Here is an 18,057-nt window from a genome sequence, read left to right as displayed (position 1 = left end):
CTTTCTGCAGATTCTTAAGAAGTTGACAGCTCTAAGTGATTTGAAGGTTATTCCCTGCTTCATTTTTTTCAATCTCCCCCAACCTGTGGTCAGGATGAGAAACTTCCAAAGTGCTGTTTCTGTGTTTTGTGGATCTGTGACTCGCTGATACTTGTTGGAAGGAACTTCTTAGTTACCTGAGCTCACATGTCCACCAATTGTGAATATATTAAGCATTAAAGGACTCAAAAAATAACGGTGTCGAGTTAACTCAGGAACATTAAGGATCCAGCATAGTTGAAAGAAATGTGATGTTGAAGGGATGAGTTATATCAAAGATAGAAGGTGGGTTGCATTGTCGGCAGAGGTTACAAAGAGGAGGAAGGTTGGAGAAACTTAGGAGACGAATACATTGAATGGGAACATTGCTGTGTCCATGTAAGGTTTCATATGGAATGAGGATGTACACTGTTTTACAAGATGAAAAAAAGGAAGGTTGGTTGATTGCAATGTATAACACAGAGAGACTCAGAGTTGCAGAGCCGTAAAATATGACAGTCAGCAAACTGAGTGTAGCGACTGGAGCATGCAACAAAGAAACAGCGAGTGTTTTCGGGACACAATGAGATTTCAGAAATTTAGAGAGATACAGAGAAATCTATCGTGGTTTTACAGAAATGGATTCGAAAGTGAGCTGGAAGAGGTGAGATTGATTGGAAAGGGTACAGGTTCTGGAAGAGTAAGACAGATAGTGAAGGATATTTGGAGTCGATGAGACTACGGAATTTGTGGGCCACCACAAGGTGGCAATATTTTCTCTGGTGTTAGAGTCTTTGTGTGTCTTTTGATGTTGCAATGTCCCTGAAAGCCATTTTTTGCAGGAATTTCTCATTGTTACTGCGACATATATTGTTAAGAGATGGACACGACTAAGAAACTGAAAGATTTGCATTACTTGAAGGTGTTAAATGAAACAGGAAACAGTCGGGGATATTGGAGGGGTGATTGTCAGTGCTGGAGGACGTAAATGTGGATACCATTTTCGAAATGTCAGCTATACAGAGATAGAGAGTTTTGCAAGATCTTAAATGTCGGATGATGACTGGAAATGTTTCACTTTTTTTTAAATATTGCAAGACATTGAGCGTTGCAAAGATTTGGTGTAGTAACAAAGGCTTTCAAGTCAACGATATCAGAGCACAGGGAGGAGAAAGTGTGAAACAGACTGAAGGTAAAAGGATTATATTCTTTAGTCCCCTGAGGCTGTTGCAAGCTGAGTGCAAAGGAAGGACAGCACATGCGTGAAACCTCGACGGCGTTGCTGAGTGTTAAGGATAGACATATTGTTCACCCTCAAATGTATGAGTTTAGGATGTAGAAATCTCGTCACTCATACCTTTCCACCATTCAACTTTCTACGGTATTGCTGCACTACGAAGCACATCGTAATTATGAACCACGTTTCCACTGATTTCAATTGTGCTGTTTAGTGAGAAATTGAATTATTGTTGTATACAGATACTTCACTGCAATCTTGAGCTGTTCCCTGAACTTAGCCTGGGTCACTCCATAAATTACTGTATTTGTGCAGCAACTTAAATTTCTCAGCATCAATCCAATTTCTCCAAAGACATACGATGAACTGTTGTAATTCAAAGGATCAGTTCCTGTAATTCTGTAGCATATGAAATATATAACACGGTTTAGCCATAGAAGTATAAAGCTTCCCGATATAGTAAACAGTAAAATTGCTGATTTCTTTCGGCTTTCCATTTCTATGTCTCTTCCCTTGCCGTGAACCTTCAAACACTTGCGCACTCGACTATACATTAAAATGTATTGGACTCTCAGAGCGTTAAGCAGGAGAATTAAAGTGAATGGGAGCAATGGCGTTAAAACTGTATCGAGCCAGTCAAATCCCAACCATGCAGGATCAGAGTAATAGCTTGGTTTCGTGTGACAATACCATGGTACGTTGTCAATGATCATTCCAGGTTCATATGCACAGTAGAATGGAACGTTTTTGGAACAAAGCAGAAGGCTGGTTGTAGCTAAAACCACGCCTGCAGTTTTGTTGGTGTAATATTTTGTTTTCAGATTCTGGCAACAAATGAGGACAAATCGATCAAATGTTAAAGTCACAGTATACCAGATGGAACAATCGGCAGCTGCACGAGCCAAGAAATAGGTCACACTGCACACTGGAGTGATGTCGAGAAAACCTAATGGGAAGTAATAATACCTGAATTGCCCCAGCACGACTTCTGCAATGATGACCATTAGATCAGCTGCTGCCATGGCTACCAAGTAGCCAGTGGTGCAGGCTGAGATGCCGCACCTTCCCCGGGATAGGATAGCAATTGCCACCAGGTTTACTGCAAAAAAAAAAGAATTGGAATTGAAATGGTCTGTTTCCAAACTGTATGGATTCAGTTCATACATTGCATGGAGATGTTGCCGAACGAGGCAGCGAAAAAATGTGATGGGATTTCTACTGTTAGGCGAGAAGGAGATAGATACTCTGTGCTTGCAGGTCTGAATTCATATTCTTAAATTTTAAAATCGAATATTGAGTACTCAAGGCTGTAATATAGATAGATGGAAGATGAGGGAGAAGGTTGATAGGCAAGCACTGCAACTTATGTGGGAAAGATCCACTTTGGGGTGCTGGATTGGTCTGAGGGTGTGATGTCATGCTAGGTCAGGAGAAGGAGCACACACTCTCCTTGGATTAGTTCTGAGTCAGTGTTACTGAATCAGAAACATTAACTGTGATTTGTCTGTACAGATTCTGCAAGACTTGCCGTGCTTTTCTGACGTTTTCTGTTTTGCGTGGTTTTGTTGCATCTCCTTCATGTTGATTTCCCATGTCCACAACATTATGTTTGCTTTTCAATGGCCTTTTTCTTCTGGCAGCACAGTGGGCTATTTTCAAATGTTTACATATTTTTGCTCGTGGTCTCTTGGCTAATGGCAAGAAAATGAGATTAGAGGAGTGAGAAAGTTGTTGCTGGGTGGCACTGATATGATGGGACAAATAGCCTTTTTATATGCGCTAGGTCTCCGTGACTGTACGTCTAATTCTCGGTTCACGAATAAAACATTTTATTCCCGCTCCTCTTATCAGTAATGCTTCTCTTTCTCTCTTTTTTTTCACTTTTCTATTTAATTCTTTTAATTTCCCAAACCTGCACCAAGTAATGAGCATTAATCCAATTTCCACGTTGATTTATTTGCTTATACATGATTAACCTTAATACAGATGCAGCCAGACCTGTTCAGTGTGTCCATGATATTATTTTATGTTGGTGTTGCTAGTGTCCTTTTGTTTTGACATCAAATTTCCATTGGGCATAGCTCCTCTTTGTGCTCTAGGTTATTGCACATTGATTTATGAAGGGATAAGCTTAGCTGTGCAGAAATCTAAACGGACGAACAGAGAGTAGACCATTCTGCAAAATGTTCCACCATTCATAACATGGAACAGAATTAACCAATTGGTGAGATTATAAATACCCGAAATCGGAAAGTGTAGACATTTTTTACGAATTACTCGACGGCCTGATCTGCAAATACATGTCTAACTATTGATCACCCAATGGAATGAATACTCAGAAGCCAATCAAGTCTTCTGAATTACAGAAATTACCATTTGAACTTAATTTTTTAAATAATAATCAGAACCGGAGAAACATGTCTAATACCGTGGTGAAAGCGGGAAATCTGCATGCAGATCCCTCACACGTAAGTAATGAACATCTCAAAAGACCTTACGACATTGCATTCAAAGGTCACAAGTGGTTGCTTAAGGCTAATAATACCAAACTTCAGTCAAGGTGAGAACTTGAGAATAAGGACCAACATGGCAAGTTTCATGGAACTGAACATTCGCTGTTGGCATGAATGTGTACTGTAAACCAATTGTACAACTAACTGGGAGAAAATAATCCTCAGATCTATAACATTGGAAAAGTTTACAATCACTTATTTGGAACACCAATGATAGCCAATATGGTGTAGTATATTTTTCTTATGTTGTCCATTGATTGATGCACTTTCTGAGTGAAGTCGCCTGCACCCTCGTGACAATCTCTCTGTATTGAACTGACGGAAAAACATGCTGGAGTCCGCAAATCATTATTTTCAAGTTTAGGAAGAGGAAGCATATCCAAAGCAAAACAGTAATTCCCTTTCCCACCCTAATGCAATTTCAGAACTGCTCGGTATTTCCAATGCTTTCTGGTTAGAATTGCGTCCTCCAACACTCTGAGGAATGACAGTCACGAGCATTTCATTAGCAGACAAGCATGACCGCTGGAACACTTGGTGTCTCAAAAGATTCCAAATGCTATCATTATAACTATAAGTGTTATACTGAATAATGTAAGCAAACATATGACGAAAATACAGTGAAATCCCTTTTTCTGTAACGTTTGCAAAGTTTGAGAAATTCAATTGAGAAGCATATATTTAGATGGACACTTGGAATGCAAAGATGTGCAAGGCTGCAGAGTTGGTTTGGTGTATGTTTTTACCATCCTGACATTGTGGATCATGAGGCCTTTTTGGCTGTGGTATGGATTGTTTCGATTTTTTAATCTATATGTTTCCCATCAACTCTATTTTAGCTCTCTGGTGTTTAATGCAAGCAATCTTATTGAACAAGGACACACACTACTTCATTGTGTACATTTCTGCACCCCCACGCAATACCCATTTTCTACAGGGTAATTCCTGAGATAGGCACTTTACATTTCATTCTTCATTTATTGCATATATATTCCCAACCCTGGCTTGTTTGATTTGTTATTATAAACAAAATGTTAACTCGTTAAACCTTCAACCTTCACATGAAAATATATAAAGCACTGAGCATTGGCGAATAAAAGTTCTGATTGTTTCGTTTTAATAATGCATTATCTAAGATGTCTCCTCTCAACTGTAATGATTCACTGAACATGTCATCAAGTCAATCTCTAGATGGCACACAGAGTCGCTAATGTCTGTTGTCGAACTGAAAACGGTAGACAATAGTAATGTTCTTTCGCCCCACAATGTTGTAGCGAGCTTTAATCCTCGTCTCAGTTTAGACTAAATTAGTATGTTTCATTGTACTATCTTCTATGTACCTGTCCAAGAGTTGCTTAAATGCCCTAAATGTATCTAATCCTACTACCACTGCTGACAGTGCATTCCACGCAGCCATCACTCTCTGTGAAACAAAAAGTTGACCTCCGACATCTCCCATAAATCTTCCTCCAATCACCTTAAATTTATATCCCCTTTCAGTAGATATTTCCACCATAGTCAGGTATCTGTCTATCCCTTCTGTCAATGTGCCTCATCATCTTGTCTACCTCTATGAAGACATTACATTTCCTTCTTCACTCCAATGAAAATAGCCCTAGATCCTTTAACTTTCTCCATAAGACCCGCCCTCCAGTCCCAGAACAAACTCGTAAACCTTCTCTGCACTTTCTTACTCAAGTTTCCACATTTTTCCTGTATTAAGGCGGACAGAATTGAAAACAATAGTCCAAGCATAGTCTCATCGGGTTTTTTAGAGCTGCAGCATAAATTCGCAGCTCTTCAACACAAGCCCACCGCTCGTAAAAGCCAAAACATCATATGCCTTCTCAACAATAATGTTGACTTGAGTGGTAATTTAAGGCATCTGTGGGCTCAGGCCCTAAGATCCCTCTGCCCCTCCTCACCGCAAGCATTCTGTCTTTAATCCTGTCTCTGCATTCAAATTAGAACATCCAAAGTGAAACACTTCGCAATTTTTCAGGTTGGAAATCTTCTGCCTGTTATCAGCATTCGGCTAATGACCCGCTGCAACCGAGAGTAAAACTTCACACTGTACACAACTCCACAAAACTTCGTGTCAACAGGAAATTTACTAACCCACCCTTTCACTTCCTTATCCAAATGTTTCCTAAAAATCACAAAGAGCAGAGGTTCCAGAATTTCTCCCTGTGGAACACCGCTGGTCACCGAGTCTTAGTCTGAACGTATTCCATCCACACCAACCTCTGCCGTCTTTGGGCAAGCCAATCTGTATCCATGCTGCCTGACTTCACTGAAGCTCATGCCTCATTACTGTCTAAATAAGCATTCCATGTGGAAACTTCGCAAATGACTTGCTAAAATTCATGTTCGCCACATCCACTGTTCCACCATAATCAATTATTTTTTTACATTATCAAACTATTCAGTCAGGCTTTTGAGGCATGATGTGCACCTCCCAAATTCAAACTGGCGATATCGAACCAAATATGGTTTTCCAAGTAATCATAAATCCTCTCAAAATCGTCTCCAATACTTTGCCGAGCAGAGAGATTATTAACCATAATGAATTATTTACCTTCATACACCCAACTCGTGTATTCCTTCATTTGTTTACTTTGTCTTACCTCCAAATTGCTTTGCAAATCGGTAAAAAGAAGTATGATAATGATTCTTAAAAGTTGCAGCTGTGAGAGTAATGCAGACACAGAATGGAATACTGACTCATCCCATGGCAGGTGCTGGAATTTTATAGTCTGTGAAAAATATTGCGAGTCTTTTAAACCTAATACGTGTTCAGAAAGTAGTAGAGACGCTGAAAATGATTAAACCCATGAAATCAAGACAGATCCAGAACAAATATATGCCAAAGTCCAATGCAAAATCATGAACCTAACACAGACCCTGTAACTCGCACAGGTCTGGGATAAATGAAAGCCCTGAAACGAATAATGAACGTTAAAGTGATGCTTGCATTGATTCTGATAAAGCCCCTGATTCTCACATAACATTGAAGACCAACAGACCCAACTTGACTGTGTCAACCATGCTGCCATTGTAATAAATTCTAGTCTTGAATCATATGATCAACATTCCCCTATTCCCTGCCTCCTCAGGTTTGTATCCAGTTCTCACTTAACTGTTGTTACCTCATTTGCTTCACTCAAGCACTCTGGTCGTGCATTTGAGGCAGCTAACATCTGCGTGAAAAATAAACTACCTCACGCATCTCCTTTAGTATTTTCACCCCGGGCCTTTACCTCAAATCTACGACCCTTACCATTTGATACTTCCATCCTGGGGAACGGTGTTGCCTACCCATTCGATCAATGTCTTGCATAATATTATGTACTTCTCTCAGATTGGCCCTCAACTTCCAATGCTCTAGCGAAAACAATCTCGGATTGTCCCAAATCTCCTGAAATGTGATAGAGTTCAATCCAACAGAATCCCTGAAACCACCTTAGTAAACTTTCCAAGGTCCATATCCCTCGTACCAGGACCAGAAGCCCACAAGACAAATGTAGCCGAAAGGAAGTTTAATCCGGCTGCCAGCTTTCCAACATTTATACTCTATGCAACCACCAATGAAGGCAAGCATGTTTCCTTTACCACCTTGTCCAGTTGCGTTACCACTCTGAAGTATTTACACTTCTGGACCCCAACATCCTTCTGTATTTCAATACTTCTAATGGTCCTGTGTTTAATTTATACAGACTTCTTCTAGTCCACTTCAAGATCCATCATTTAATATATTAACAGATTAACCACCATTTGACAGTGTTCCATCCAATATATCTGTATTTCCCTAGAACATTTGGTAGGGTTCGCCATTATGCAAAAATCCACCAATATTCTTATCTTTCTTCGATGATTAAGTTAATTTTGTTTTAATCATGCAAACGTTCCATGGATCCCGTTTGACTTAACGTTCTAGACCGCCCAATCATGACAAACAGCGTCACAAATTTTAGGAAAGTTTATGTGGATAATATCTGTAGCTGCACACTTACCAAACACTTGTGTCTCTTCCGCATAAGCTGAACTAAATGTTTAAGACACCAGCTTCCTTGCACAAAGCCATACTGACATAAGTTCCTTCTTTTCGAAGTGTAATTAAATGCAATCCCTGAATCGAATTCAGAATGTAATTCTCATACGGACCGTGAAACGAATAGAGCCCCGGGGAAATCTGATGCAGAGTCCAAAAATAATTGAAATCAATAAAACACTGACGCTAAGACAGACCCTGAAACTGATAGAAATTTTGTAACTTGCATAATCCTTTACAGTGATCCAGATTCTGAAACCAGGGCCCAACACTAATTTAATAGAAACACTGAAAATGATACAGATCCTAACAAAAACACTGACCCTTGAAATGATACAGAATTCACACACACTCTGAAGCAAATTCAGATTTGACTGTTATAAGCATCATGATTTCAATCTAGATTCTGAAATTCTGAGAATTGACAGTCAATTTTTGAAAATCTGGACACGAAATTCTGATTCAAATTTTAAAACGTGTGTAACTGGAGTTAGAGGTGAAAAGTATATATTTTCTAGCACTCTAGATTCACATTTGGGCTCATTGCTATGTCACAATTCACATCTATGACCATGTTTTCGCTCGCCCTGGAAGTAATTGCACACAAAGAAACGATAGTACACTTAATTCATGGACACTCTGTGGAAATCATCGGACGTCAACACCAAAATTTATCAAAAAAGATATGGTCTCACATGTTTGTCAAAATGGCAGTACCGAGGCCATCATGTGGAAGTCTAAACACTCCAGCTCGCGTCATGGCCAAAATTTTATTTCTAAGGGCGTACCTGTGGAAGATATTAAATGGGACTGTTCCTCCAATTGGAAGTCGTATCACGCCTGCAGTTCTGCTAACACTTTCAGTGATATCAACAAATACAGACATCGGGATCTCTGAGGTTGGCAGGACAAATCAACAAGTTATTTTATAAGGTAACCAGGATGCGGGCCTTCATCAGTTGTGAAATGGGTTTGCAGAACATGACACAGAGCTTCATAGAACAAGACGTGTTTGTACTAAAAAGGGTGTAATGAAGATTCAACAGGCTGTTACCAGGATGGGATGTTTCAGCCATGAAGAGAGGCTGCGTAATCTTAAGTTGTTCTCTTTAATTCTGAACATTTGAGGGGCTTAGTGACGGATGTCCAACCGATTCCGAGGGAAATAGTCTTGATGGATAGAAAGTAAAGGGGGCCGTTTGTTGAAGGATCAAGTCAGGTTTAATAACCCAGGAGATTGTCAGAAGATTTGAAAAAAAAAAGATTCTACCACCCGAGTGCTGGACGTCTGGGATGCACTGTCTGGAAGGATAGCTATGGGGTTATTGAATCGCAGAGTCACACAGCTTGGAAACAGACAGTTTTGTGCAACTAGTGCTTGCCGAAAGTAATTGTAAATTAAACTCGTCCGACTTGCCTGTCCCAAAGCAGATTCCCACAAAACATTCCTATTCATGTACATATCTTAGTGTTTTTGTAAACGTAATGTCGTAGAGAATTGTTGAGAACTACCAGGGGACGAACAGTGTTCTTCAAGAAGTTAATATTTTATTTGCAAATAAAAGCTGTGACAACAAACAAACGAATGCTTGATTGTCCACAAACCTCGGGGTCTGTTGATCTTTATACATTTTTTAATCATATTTCCTTCCATCTTATCAGCGTGTCCAACGATGTTAGTTCGGGTTATCTCAGTAGACATATACAGGCTTAGTTCCTGTTATTTCTCTTTAGATTACAAAATTAGATTAGATTATTTACAGTGTGGAAACAGGCCATTCAGCCCAACAAGTCGACACTGACCCGCAACACATCCAGACCCATTCCCCTAACCCGTCACGCAACAGCACGGACAATTTAGCATTCCCAATTCACCTCACCCACATATTTTTGGAATGTGAGAGGAAACAGGAGCACCCGGAAGAAAACCAAGCAGACACGGGGAGAATGTGCAAACTTCACTCAGTCGCTTGTGGCGAGAATTGAACCCGGGTTTCTAGCGCTATGAGGCAGCAGTGCTAACCACTGTGCGACCGTGCCGCCCACCTATCTACGACTGCCACTATAACCTTTACTACATTAAACTTAATCTTATTCTAATCTGTCATGATAGATATTTGCTCTCACATTTACCAAAATGGTCTTTCATCTCAGGCGAACCCTGCTAGCTACTAATTCAGTAAGTGCTGTCACATTTTGCCATAATGGTCTCCAGCAACCTGACATGCTGACCCAGCTAACTGCTGATTAAATATTTGCAATTATGTCCTTCCAACGTTGATCTTCAGCAGGCGAGTCTACCTTCACTGATTGTTACTATCTTATCCTGTCTCAATGATCTTTTAGCTTCAGCCTGACTCCGCTAATTGGTTTAGCCACATTCCACAGTCCCTTTGATACATCATCACGATTAATGTAACATTTCACCGACCCTTTGCAATAGTCACTTATGGTCTTTATGGTTTAGCCCTTCTCATGCATTTATACTCGTTATTTCCCATAGGAACTGGTATAGCCGTAAATATCTCATCTCTCGGATGTTCCTTTAACATTGAAACCACCCTCTGTTGAAACTATTGCCTCACATTTTCTTATATCATCAGCCTTTCACGATAAAACGTGTCCCGAGTCTTGAAAGTCAATGCAAACAACACAACATTAATTCTATCCACATACCTCTTGATTTTATACGTCTCTATAAGCTCATATGTCCACTTCTTATATCCCAGTGAGAAATATCCCATTCTATCCAGCTTTTCAATGTAACTCAAACCTTCCACAGAGCAGCATCTTTGTCAATCTCATCTGAACTTTCTCGAGTTTAATAACAGGGCGAGCAGAACTGAATACAGTATTGCTGAAGATGTCTCAGCGATACTCTGTTCAATATTAACGTGGCATCGAACTCCTACTCTCAAAGAATTGTGAGGTGGGAAACCTCAGAGAATTTCCAGAGTACTACATTGGCTATGGAAAGTGTTGTATCATTCTGAGCAGCAGGGCTCCTCCAGAAAATGTGGGTTTCCTTTTGGTTGCCTTATATATGCGGCAGAGAAGATAAAAATAGACTTCTTATGCTGGAATCAAAAACAGATAATCAGCCATGCAGCATCACGATGTGGAGAAGTCGTTTTTCCAGTTCTAACGCATCTTCAGGACGACGAATAGGTACAGGGGAGCCGCAGACAATGGGGCTTGCAGGGATAAGGTGGTGAAGTGGGGATAGGTAAAGTCATGTGGAGGGTACGAACTGTTTTGTCAACGGGAGGAATGAATCTGGTTGGTGGCAGGGAGGAGTGGATGGGAGGCGGCGCTGGGAAGGGAGTCCACGTATGGGAAAGGTGGTTATTTGAGATTGGATAATTCACTGTTGTCTGCTCCGAGATGTTGGCTGCCCAATCGGAAAATGAGGATTGGTTCCTTCAATTTGCAGTGTGGTTCGTTGGGAGGCCAAGAATGGTCATGTCAGAATTCTACGAATTCCTGCACCTCCACTGCATTTGCTTGGACGAGGAGGCATTACATTCGCGAGCATCCCAGATGTCCACCTATTTCGACCTGTAATGGAAAATTAACAAAATTAACATTTACTCTGATATCCAGTTATTCTAACATTTGAAAAACAATGCTTTACTAAATTTAAAACATTCTGACACTTCGCAGAAATCTGCAGTGGAGGGATACCTTGTCTCTGCGGAACTTTGTAAACATTCAAAAAGAGAAAAATATAAGAATAGCATGTCCACAGCAAGGGAATGAAAAGAATAACAACTAAAATCTTCACAGTCTTTGTCTTTGAGAGTGTGATAAGAAACAGTATAAGACGAGTATATGAATTATGCTCAGAGCCGTTGAACAAGGCATTTTTGTCAAGTGCATGTGGTCCCTCTGCAATGCAGAAGTTAAAATTATTAAAGCTCATTTTGGTTGCTCTTGTGAATAGTTGAGTCTAGTCAATTTAATTTCAACAACGGTAAACTTGGGGTTCGCCCAGCACCCCATCACGGTTTAAGATTCTGAAGATTCCCAGGATGTGCAGGCGGCAACGCCTTGAAGGACTTCTACTTCATCTCGAACGCGAAATTGGCCCCACTGCGTGAGAGGTCTGGGAATCTGTGGATCGCCCCGGCGCCGGGGTCTGGACTGAATCGGGTCGGGGTAAGAGTCGTGGCTTAAGTAATCCTATATAGAGACTCATTCTAAGCGAATAAATGAATCAGGAAAACGGTTCAGTATACCCTCAAGCGGTATTCGAGCAAAACTAAAGAGAAAGGATTGCTGTCTCTAGAGTGTTTGAGAGACAGCAAGTTTAAGGGTGGTTTTTGAACTGGAACTAACACTGACTGAGTTGGAGTCTCCAAAAAAGTACCAGGTACGTGGTTTCGTTGTTTATGAAAACCAAGGAGTTGAGGCGGACTCGCCCAATGCGAGAGGAGACCATCGGAGGTAAAAAGCAAGTCAAAGGGAAAAGGATAACGGTACCGTAAGTGAGATAGAGAGAGCTGAACGCTTTTTCGGTAACACTGAAAATGGGCTCCGGCAAGAGCAAACAAAAAGAGGGTACACAGAGGAATTTGAATGGCCAACCAAAAGTTTATTACGTGATAAATAATTATGTCCCAGAATCTCTAAAGCAGTTAAAATTAATGATCAAGGAATATGGTTTGCCGGAGGGGGGATGTTTTAGTAAAAGACAGTTGGAAATTGAGTTCGAGGTTGGAGGAGAGAGAATTAAGGAGAAAAGGAAGGGAAAAATAGCATCTGTGAATTTGAGTGCTTATAACATGTAGAAGGCTGAGGCTAATATCAGGGAAAGAAAGCCTCAAGTAAAAGATTGATCAAATACACGTACAAACACTCGTGCACGCGCAGATATGCCCAGGAAATAACCTAACGATGCTGTAGTCTCTTAAGTCTGTTCAAGATCCTGACCTTGATGACTGCCCTCCAAGATCTGCAGCCCCCCTACGAGAACCACCTGGCAATGGTTCCAGCCTGCAGACTCCACCTCAGGGTCTGCTAAACCATCGACAGCAAATCGTACCTGCAACCAACTAAAGCAAGAAGCTCCAAATGACAACGGCCACTCCAAGATAGAAAGTCATCCAGGGCCTGCTCGCAATGTCCCCAGGATGGATGATGAGTCAGACGATGAGCAGTTTCGCATAGGATCATCTTACCAGGTCGTTCTGCAAGCCCAAACGGTTGAAGTTGCAGTCCAGAAGGGTGCGCAGTTCTTTTCCACAGACCATGGACGATGAAGGATTTGGAAAGTGCCAATTGGCAGTTGCCTGACCCACGCAAGGTTGGAGGTAATAAGCTACAACTAAAATCTTCACAGTCTTTGTCTTTGAGAGTGTGATAAGAAACAGTGTAAGACGAGTATATGAATTATGCTCACGGCCCTTGAACAAGGCATTTTTGTCAAGTGCATGTGGTCCCTCTGCAATGCAGAAGATAAAATTATTAAAGCTCATTTTGGTTGCTCTTGTTAATAGTTGAGTCGAGTCAATTTAATTTCCCCGATAGACCAAAGTGCTTTTCCTCCCCCTGTAATTCAGATAGCACTCCACCACACCATCCGTCTTCCCGTTCCACTGCTCTAACGTTCCACTCCCAATGCAAAAAATCAGTTCCCCCCTTGTCCTCATATCCCACTCCATCAGTCTCCGCATAGAACACACCATCAAGGAACACTCCCGCCAACTCCAGCTGGACCTCATCACGAAGGACAGCTTTCCCTCGACACGCCTCTTTTGCCTTTTGCGTGGACTGTTCCCTTCAACAGTTCTTGGTTTGCGCCATTCTTCAAACCAACCCCCGTGAACCCCAACAAACCTTTCCCTGCAACCGGAAAAGATGCAAAATCTGTTCGTACACCACTCCTCTCACCTCCGTCCAGTACCCCCCAAAAGTATTTCCAGATGAGACAGAGATTCCCCTGCCTTTCTTCCAACCTAGCTTACTGCATCAGGTGCATCTCTACATCAGGGAAACTGAAATTAACATAGGGATCGGTTGAGTGAGAATTGTATCCAGGACCACAAACGTCTTCAGAACCTCCTAGACACTGTCCATTTTAATTACCATTACTACTCCGTTTCCCACATGACCATCCTTGGCCTCCTCCATTGCCTCAACGTGACCACATTAAGTTGGAGGAACGACATCTTCCGCCTGGGCAGCTTACACCCTGGAGGGTCCAAAATTAAGATATCCAATTTAAGATAGCCTTATTCCCATCCCCCGACTCACTCCACCTTCGCCATCCCTTCCATTTCTTCCTGCCACCAAATGGATTAATTCCTCCCATTGACCGACAAGGTCGTACCCTCTACTTGTCTTAACATCTCCCCATTTCAAAAGGCTGTCCCCTGCACCTCCATGATCTGAAACTTCCCCACACCCGCAGACTTGAAGATTCACACCCGAAACGTCGAATTCTGCACGTCCTGATCCTACCTGGCTTGTTGTGTTCTTCCAGCCTCCTGACTGTGTATTATATATTTGGCTGAACAGACTTGATGGGCAGAAGGGGTTCTTCGCTCCTGTGCGATTTTACTATTCTATTTAATCACATTTTATCATAATGCCAAAATACATGATAACCAACATGCCATTATGAGCTGGGATGGTTCTGTAAGAGAGAATGCTCCCTTCACTTATTGAGAATTTCCCAAGATGATTTAATTCGTGATATTCTGGCTTCAGTTGTAAGGGCAAAATGCAAGTTTTGTGTTCGAGCATCAGTGTAAGAACAGTCGTTGCCTCATTTTCAGCTGATACGCATCTAATAACAATGTAATATTTGCAGCAGAAAATTCCAGTACAGTTAGAATGCTAATCTATGGTATCTTTTCAGATGGAAATTACCTTGGGACTTTCAACTTTAACGGTTGATCGCATGAAAGCCAATAATTCTATCACATAAAACACAACACAAAATTGAGGTGTTTTACAAGGCTGACATTTCAAAGTGATATTAAGATTGTACAACATCGTCAATGGAACTGTCCAATGAAAGCAAAATTGAGACAGCGTCTTGTGAGAGTCGCTCTGCAAACAGTTGTTTTTCCAAGGTACAATAATTACAAGACACTAACAGCCCTTAGAACTCAATATCGAGTTCACCAAAGTCTGAGTGTGAATACATTTTTTCCAGCCTATTACTTAGCATTACATGGCCAGAACATTTCCGCAGGTAGCTTGCCTTCAGTAAATAAACACATTTTCAATTCTTCATTTCTTTTTCACATTACCGCATATCGAGCTGTTTTTCTTTTATGGCTCACTCGAAATAGGCCCTTTGGCTGCCTGTCATTTTATCTCTCTCCTTCTGGGCTCCATCCCCACGCAGTAGATTAATCATTCCAACCAAACCACTCAAAAAGGTCTTCAGAACAACTGTCACCTTTGCTTAGCAGTTGCCAGTTATGGAAACCTTACCTCGCCTCACAGTATTCTCTTTATTTGTGTACACAGATACTGTTATACCTGCTGATTTTCTCCAGCAATTTTGCATTTTTTGCTTCAGTTAGTTATTCTTGAAGATTCTTTGTTTTAGAGCCCCGACTAAACATGTGAGTGCATTTGCATCAAAAGAGGTGCTTTTAAGAAGACAGCTCAGTGGATCTCCTCAGATCACTTTTAAGAACAACCACGATATTCTCCAGTGGTATTTGACTTTAGTTAGGTTGCAGCTGGAGTACGAGAACACATCCCTCTCTGCATCAAATATGCTGAAGTGGAGATGGTCGACAGCGTCAGGTTTCAGGCAGAGATAATGAACAGCAAACTGTCCTAGTCCATCCACTTTAGCGTTACAGTCAAGAAAGAAAAGCAACACTTCTCCTTCTTCATTAGCCAAAGGAAATTCGGCATGTCCATAGAGTATCCATTCAATGTTTTATAAAGATAGCACAGAAAACATCCGATTGGGATGCATCACAGTGTGGCAACGCAACTGCTTTTCCCAAGATGAAAGAAACTCCAGAGAATTGTGAATCTACACCATTTCATACTGCAAATCAACCTTCCATTCATTGATTCCATCTACACTTCTCACTGCCTCCAGAAAGCAACCGATATTATCAACGACACTGCCCACCTCTTTTCGTCCTCTCTACCATCTTCTTCCATCGGACAGAATATAAATACGTTTGCTTACACGGAAGAACAGATTCAAGAACAATTTCTTCTCTGCTGTTACTAGACTTTTGAACTGACCTCGTTATCGTTCATGCTGATCGCTCTCTGCAACTTATCGCCAGCTGTAACATTTATGGTGAACTCTGTTCGAAGATGTTGGTGCACTTATATAGTATGAACAGCCTGAAGAGCTCATAAGACAATATATTTTCAAAGTATCTCAGTGTAAGAGATAATAGACATAAAAGTAACAATATCACACCATTTATATTCGTCATTTTAAGCAATGCACATGACGATATGTGATTACCTCTGCTTTCTGTCGACTGATGCAGCTAAACCAGCTGCAATTGCAGTTAAACCTCCTTTCGCCATATAATTTCTGAAACACCTCCATTGTACATATGTATATTTCAAGGCAATTTTTTGATCTTCTGCCATGGAATATACAAACATAGAGGTCTACAGCTCAGAAACAAAAAAAATACTTCCGTAGATGCTGTTTGCACTACTAATTATAGAAGAAAACCCGACCCGTTCTGATTCTATTTTACGGGAATTCACGCATCGCCATGCATATCTTGGCATTATGGTTACACATATAATTCAATTTTACGTCTTCTGAGGGTCTCTGATTAAAAACCGCAACAAGCAGTGAATTCCAGAATTGTCTCATTCGTTGCTCGTTTGTTTTTATTCTGATTCCCTCTGAACCTCTAGCTCCTCATTTACCTAACTAATATATGTACCTCTCCGTCTCCACATATGTACCTCCCATATTTCCCTCAGGTTCAACTAAATCATTCAATTCTCTCTCATGACAGAAACGCACTGTTGTCTCGTTGAACTATGATGAATTCATATTTTTCCTGTTCACAGAATACACTCCAACGGCAAATCTCCTAATCTATTGGTCAAATCAAAGGTTACATTCGTCTCTGCACGAGAGAGACACCCTGTTCCATTTGCAATTTAGTTACTGAATATTTACACATAAGTGATGGACACTGAAAAAAAAACAAGTTGAACAAGAGAACGTTTGTTTCCCAAACAAAGTTATTAAAAGTTAGTTACAAAGACAGATATGCGTATTTATTCCCAAAATTAACAGTGGGGTGGCTGAGTGGTTTGCGTTGCTGTCTTTCACTGTCAGGGACTTGAGCCCTCTTTCAACTTTGGGAGTTTCTGTGGAGTTTGCTATAACCTTGGTCTGTGTAGTTCTACTTGGCACTCTGGGTTCTTCCCACAGGCAAAATAGTTACAGGATAGTCATCATAAATGAAAAGTTTTGGGAATTAAATGAGAGGAATGGATATGGGTGAAATGCTCTTCGGAGAGTCATTACAGACTGAATTACTCAAATGGCCTCGATCTGCACTGTCAGGATTCTATGAGTTCATTTAAATACCGGAAAGGACTCGATAGGACGAAAACCATACTCCTGTTCACATATTGCTAATGGCACATTTTATGCTTGTGTGGGCATGATTATTCCTGGCAAAACGCACCTTCTCATTTTTTTTCCATAATAAGTATTATGGTAACTGAACCTTTAATCTCAGTGGCGAATATGATTTATCAGTTGCGTGATTTTACCTCTTGAAGTTACTTGCATCTTCATTATCAAAAATTAAGATTGAGTCTTTGTATCCCCAAGATGATTTCACAGGATGTAAATGAAATAGTTCCAACTTTGATGCAGACACATTCAATAAATGAGGGGTCAGAAGATAGTAATAGTGAAAATGCATCTTCGAATTCAACATGTTTTGAAGATATATTACATGAATCTTGCTTCTAGTAGACTTGCTGCTAAGTGATTGCAACCATTAATTAGATATGGAATTGTTAAGGAACCACCCTCTTGGTTGAGACTGTGATGTTTCACAAATACTTGTCCAACGTAGAATTCATCAATTCACTTATTTTTAGTATTTTCTGCAGTCACTCGGTTTACACTGAACGTCAAAACGCCACTGAATTCCCAAGATTATAGATTTAGAAGACTATTATGTGAACAGGCCACAGAGAAGAGGACAGTAACTCACAGAATGGAGTCATGAAAGGTAGCTCGAGGTAATCCACGTTAA

At 40.7% G+C, this 18,057-nt stretch overlaps 1 protein-coding gene across 1 annotated transcript; it reads right to left on the bottom strand.

The window, feature by feature from the left end:
- Nucleotides 1-1,452: 1,452 nt before the first annotated feature.
- Nucleotides 1,453-2,277, bottom strand: LOC122548277 (probable G-protein coupled receptor 139). Its single transcript, XM_043686807.1, has one exon. The coding sequence runs from the start codon at nt 2,275-2,277 to the stop codon at nt 1,453-1,455; it is 825 nt and encodes a 274-aa protein (XP_043542742.1).
- Nucleotides 2,278-18,057: the final 15,780 nt, after the last annotated feature.

This window comes from Chiloscyllium plagiosum, unplaced genomic scaffold, assembly GCF_004010195.1.
Source record: "Chiloscyllium plagiosum isolate BGI_BamShark_2017 unplaced genomic scaffold, ASM401019v2 scaf_8647, whole genome shotgun sequence".
Lineage (NCBI taxonomy): Eukaryota > Metazoa > Chordata > Chondrichthyes > Orectolobiformes > Hemiscylliidae > Chiloscyllium > Chiloscyllium plagiosum.
This window is presented reverse-complemented; position numbering and strand designations above follow the sequence as displayed.

Coding starts and splice junctions, on each gene's coding strand:
- LOC122548277 (XM_043686807.1), bottom strand. CDS start 2,277: ATGGCAGCAGCTGATCTAATGGTCATCATTGCAGAAGTCGTGCTGGGG.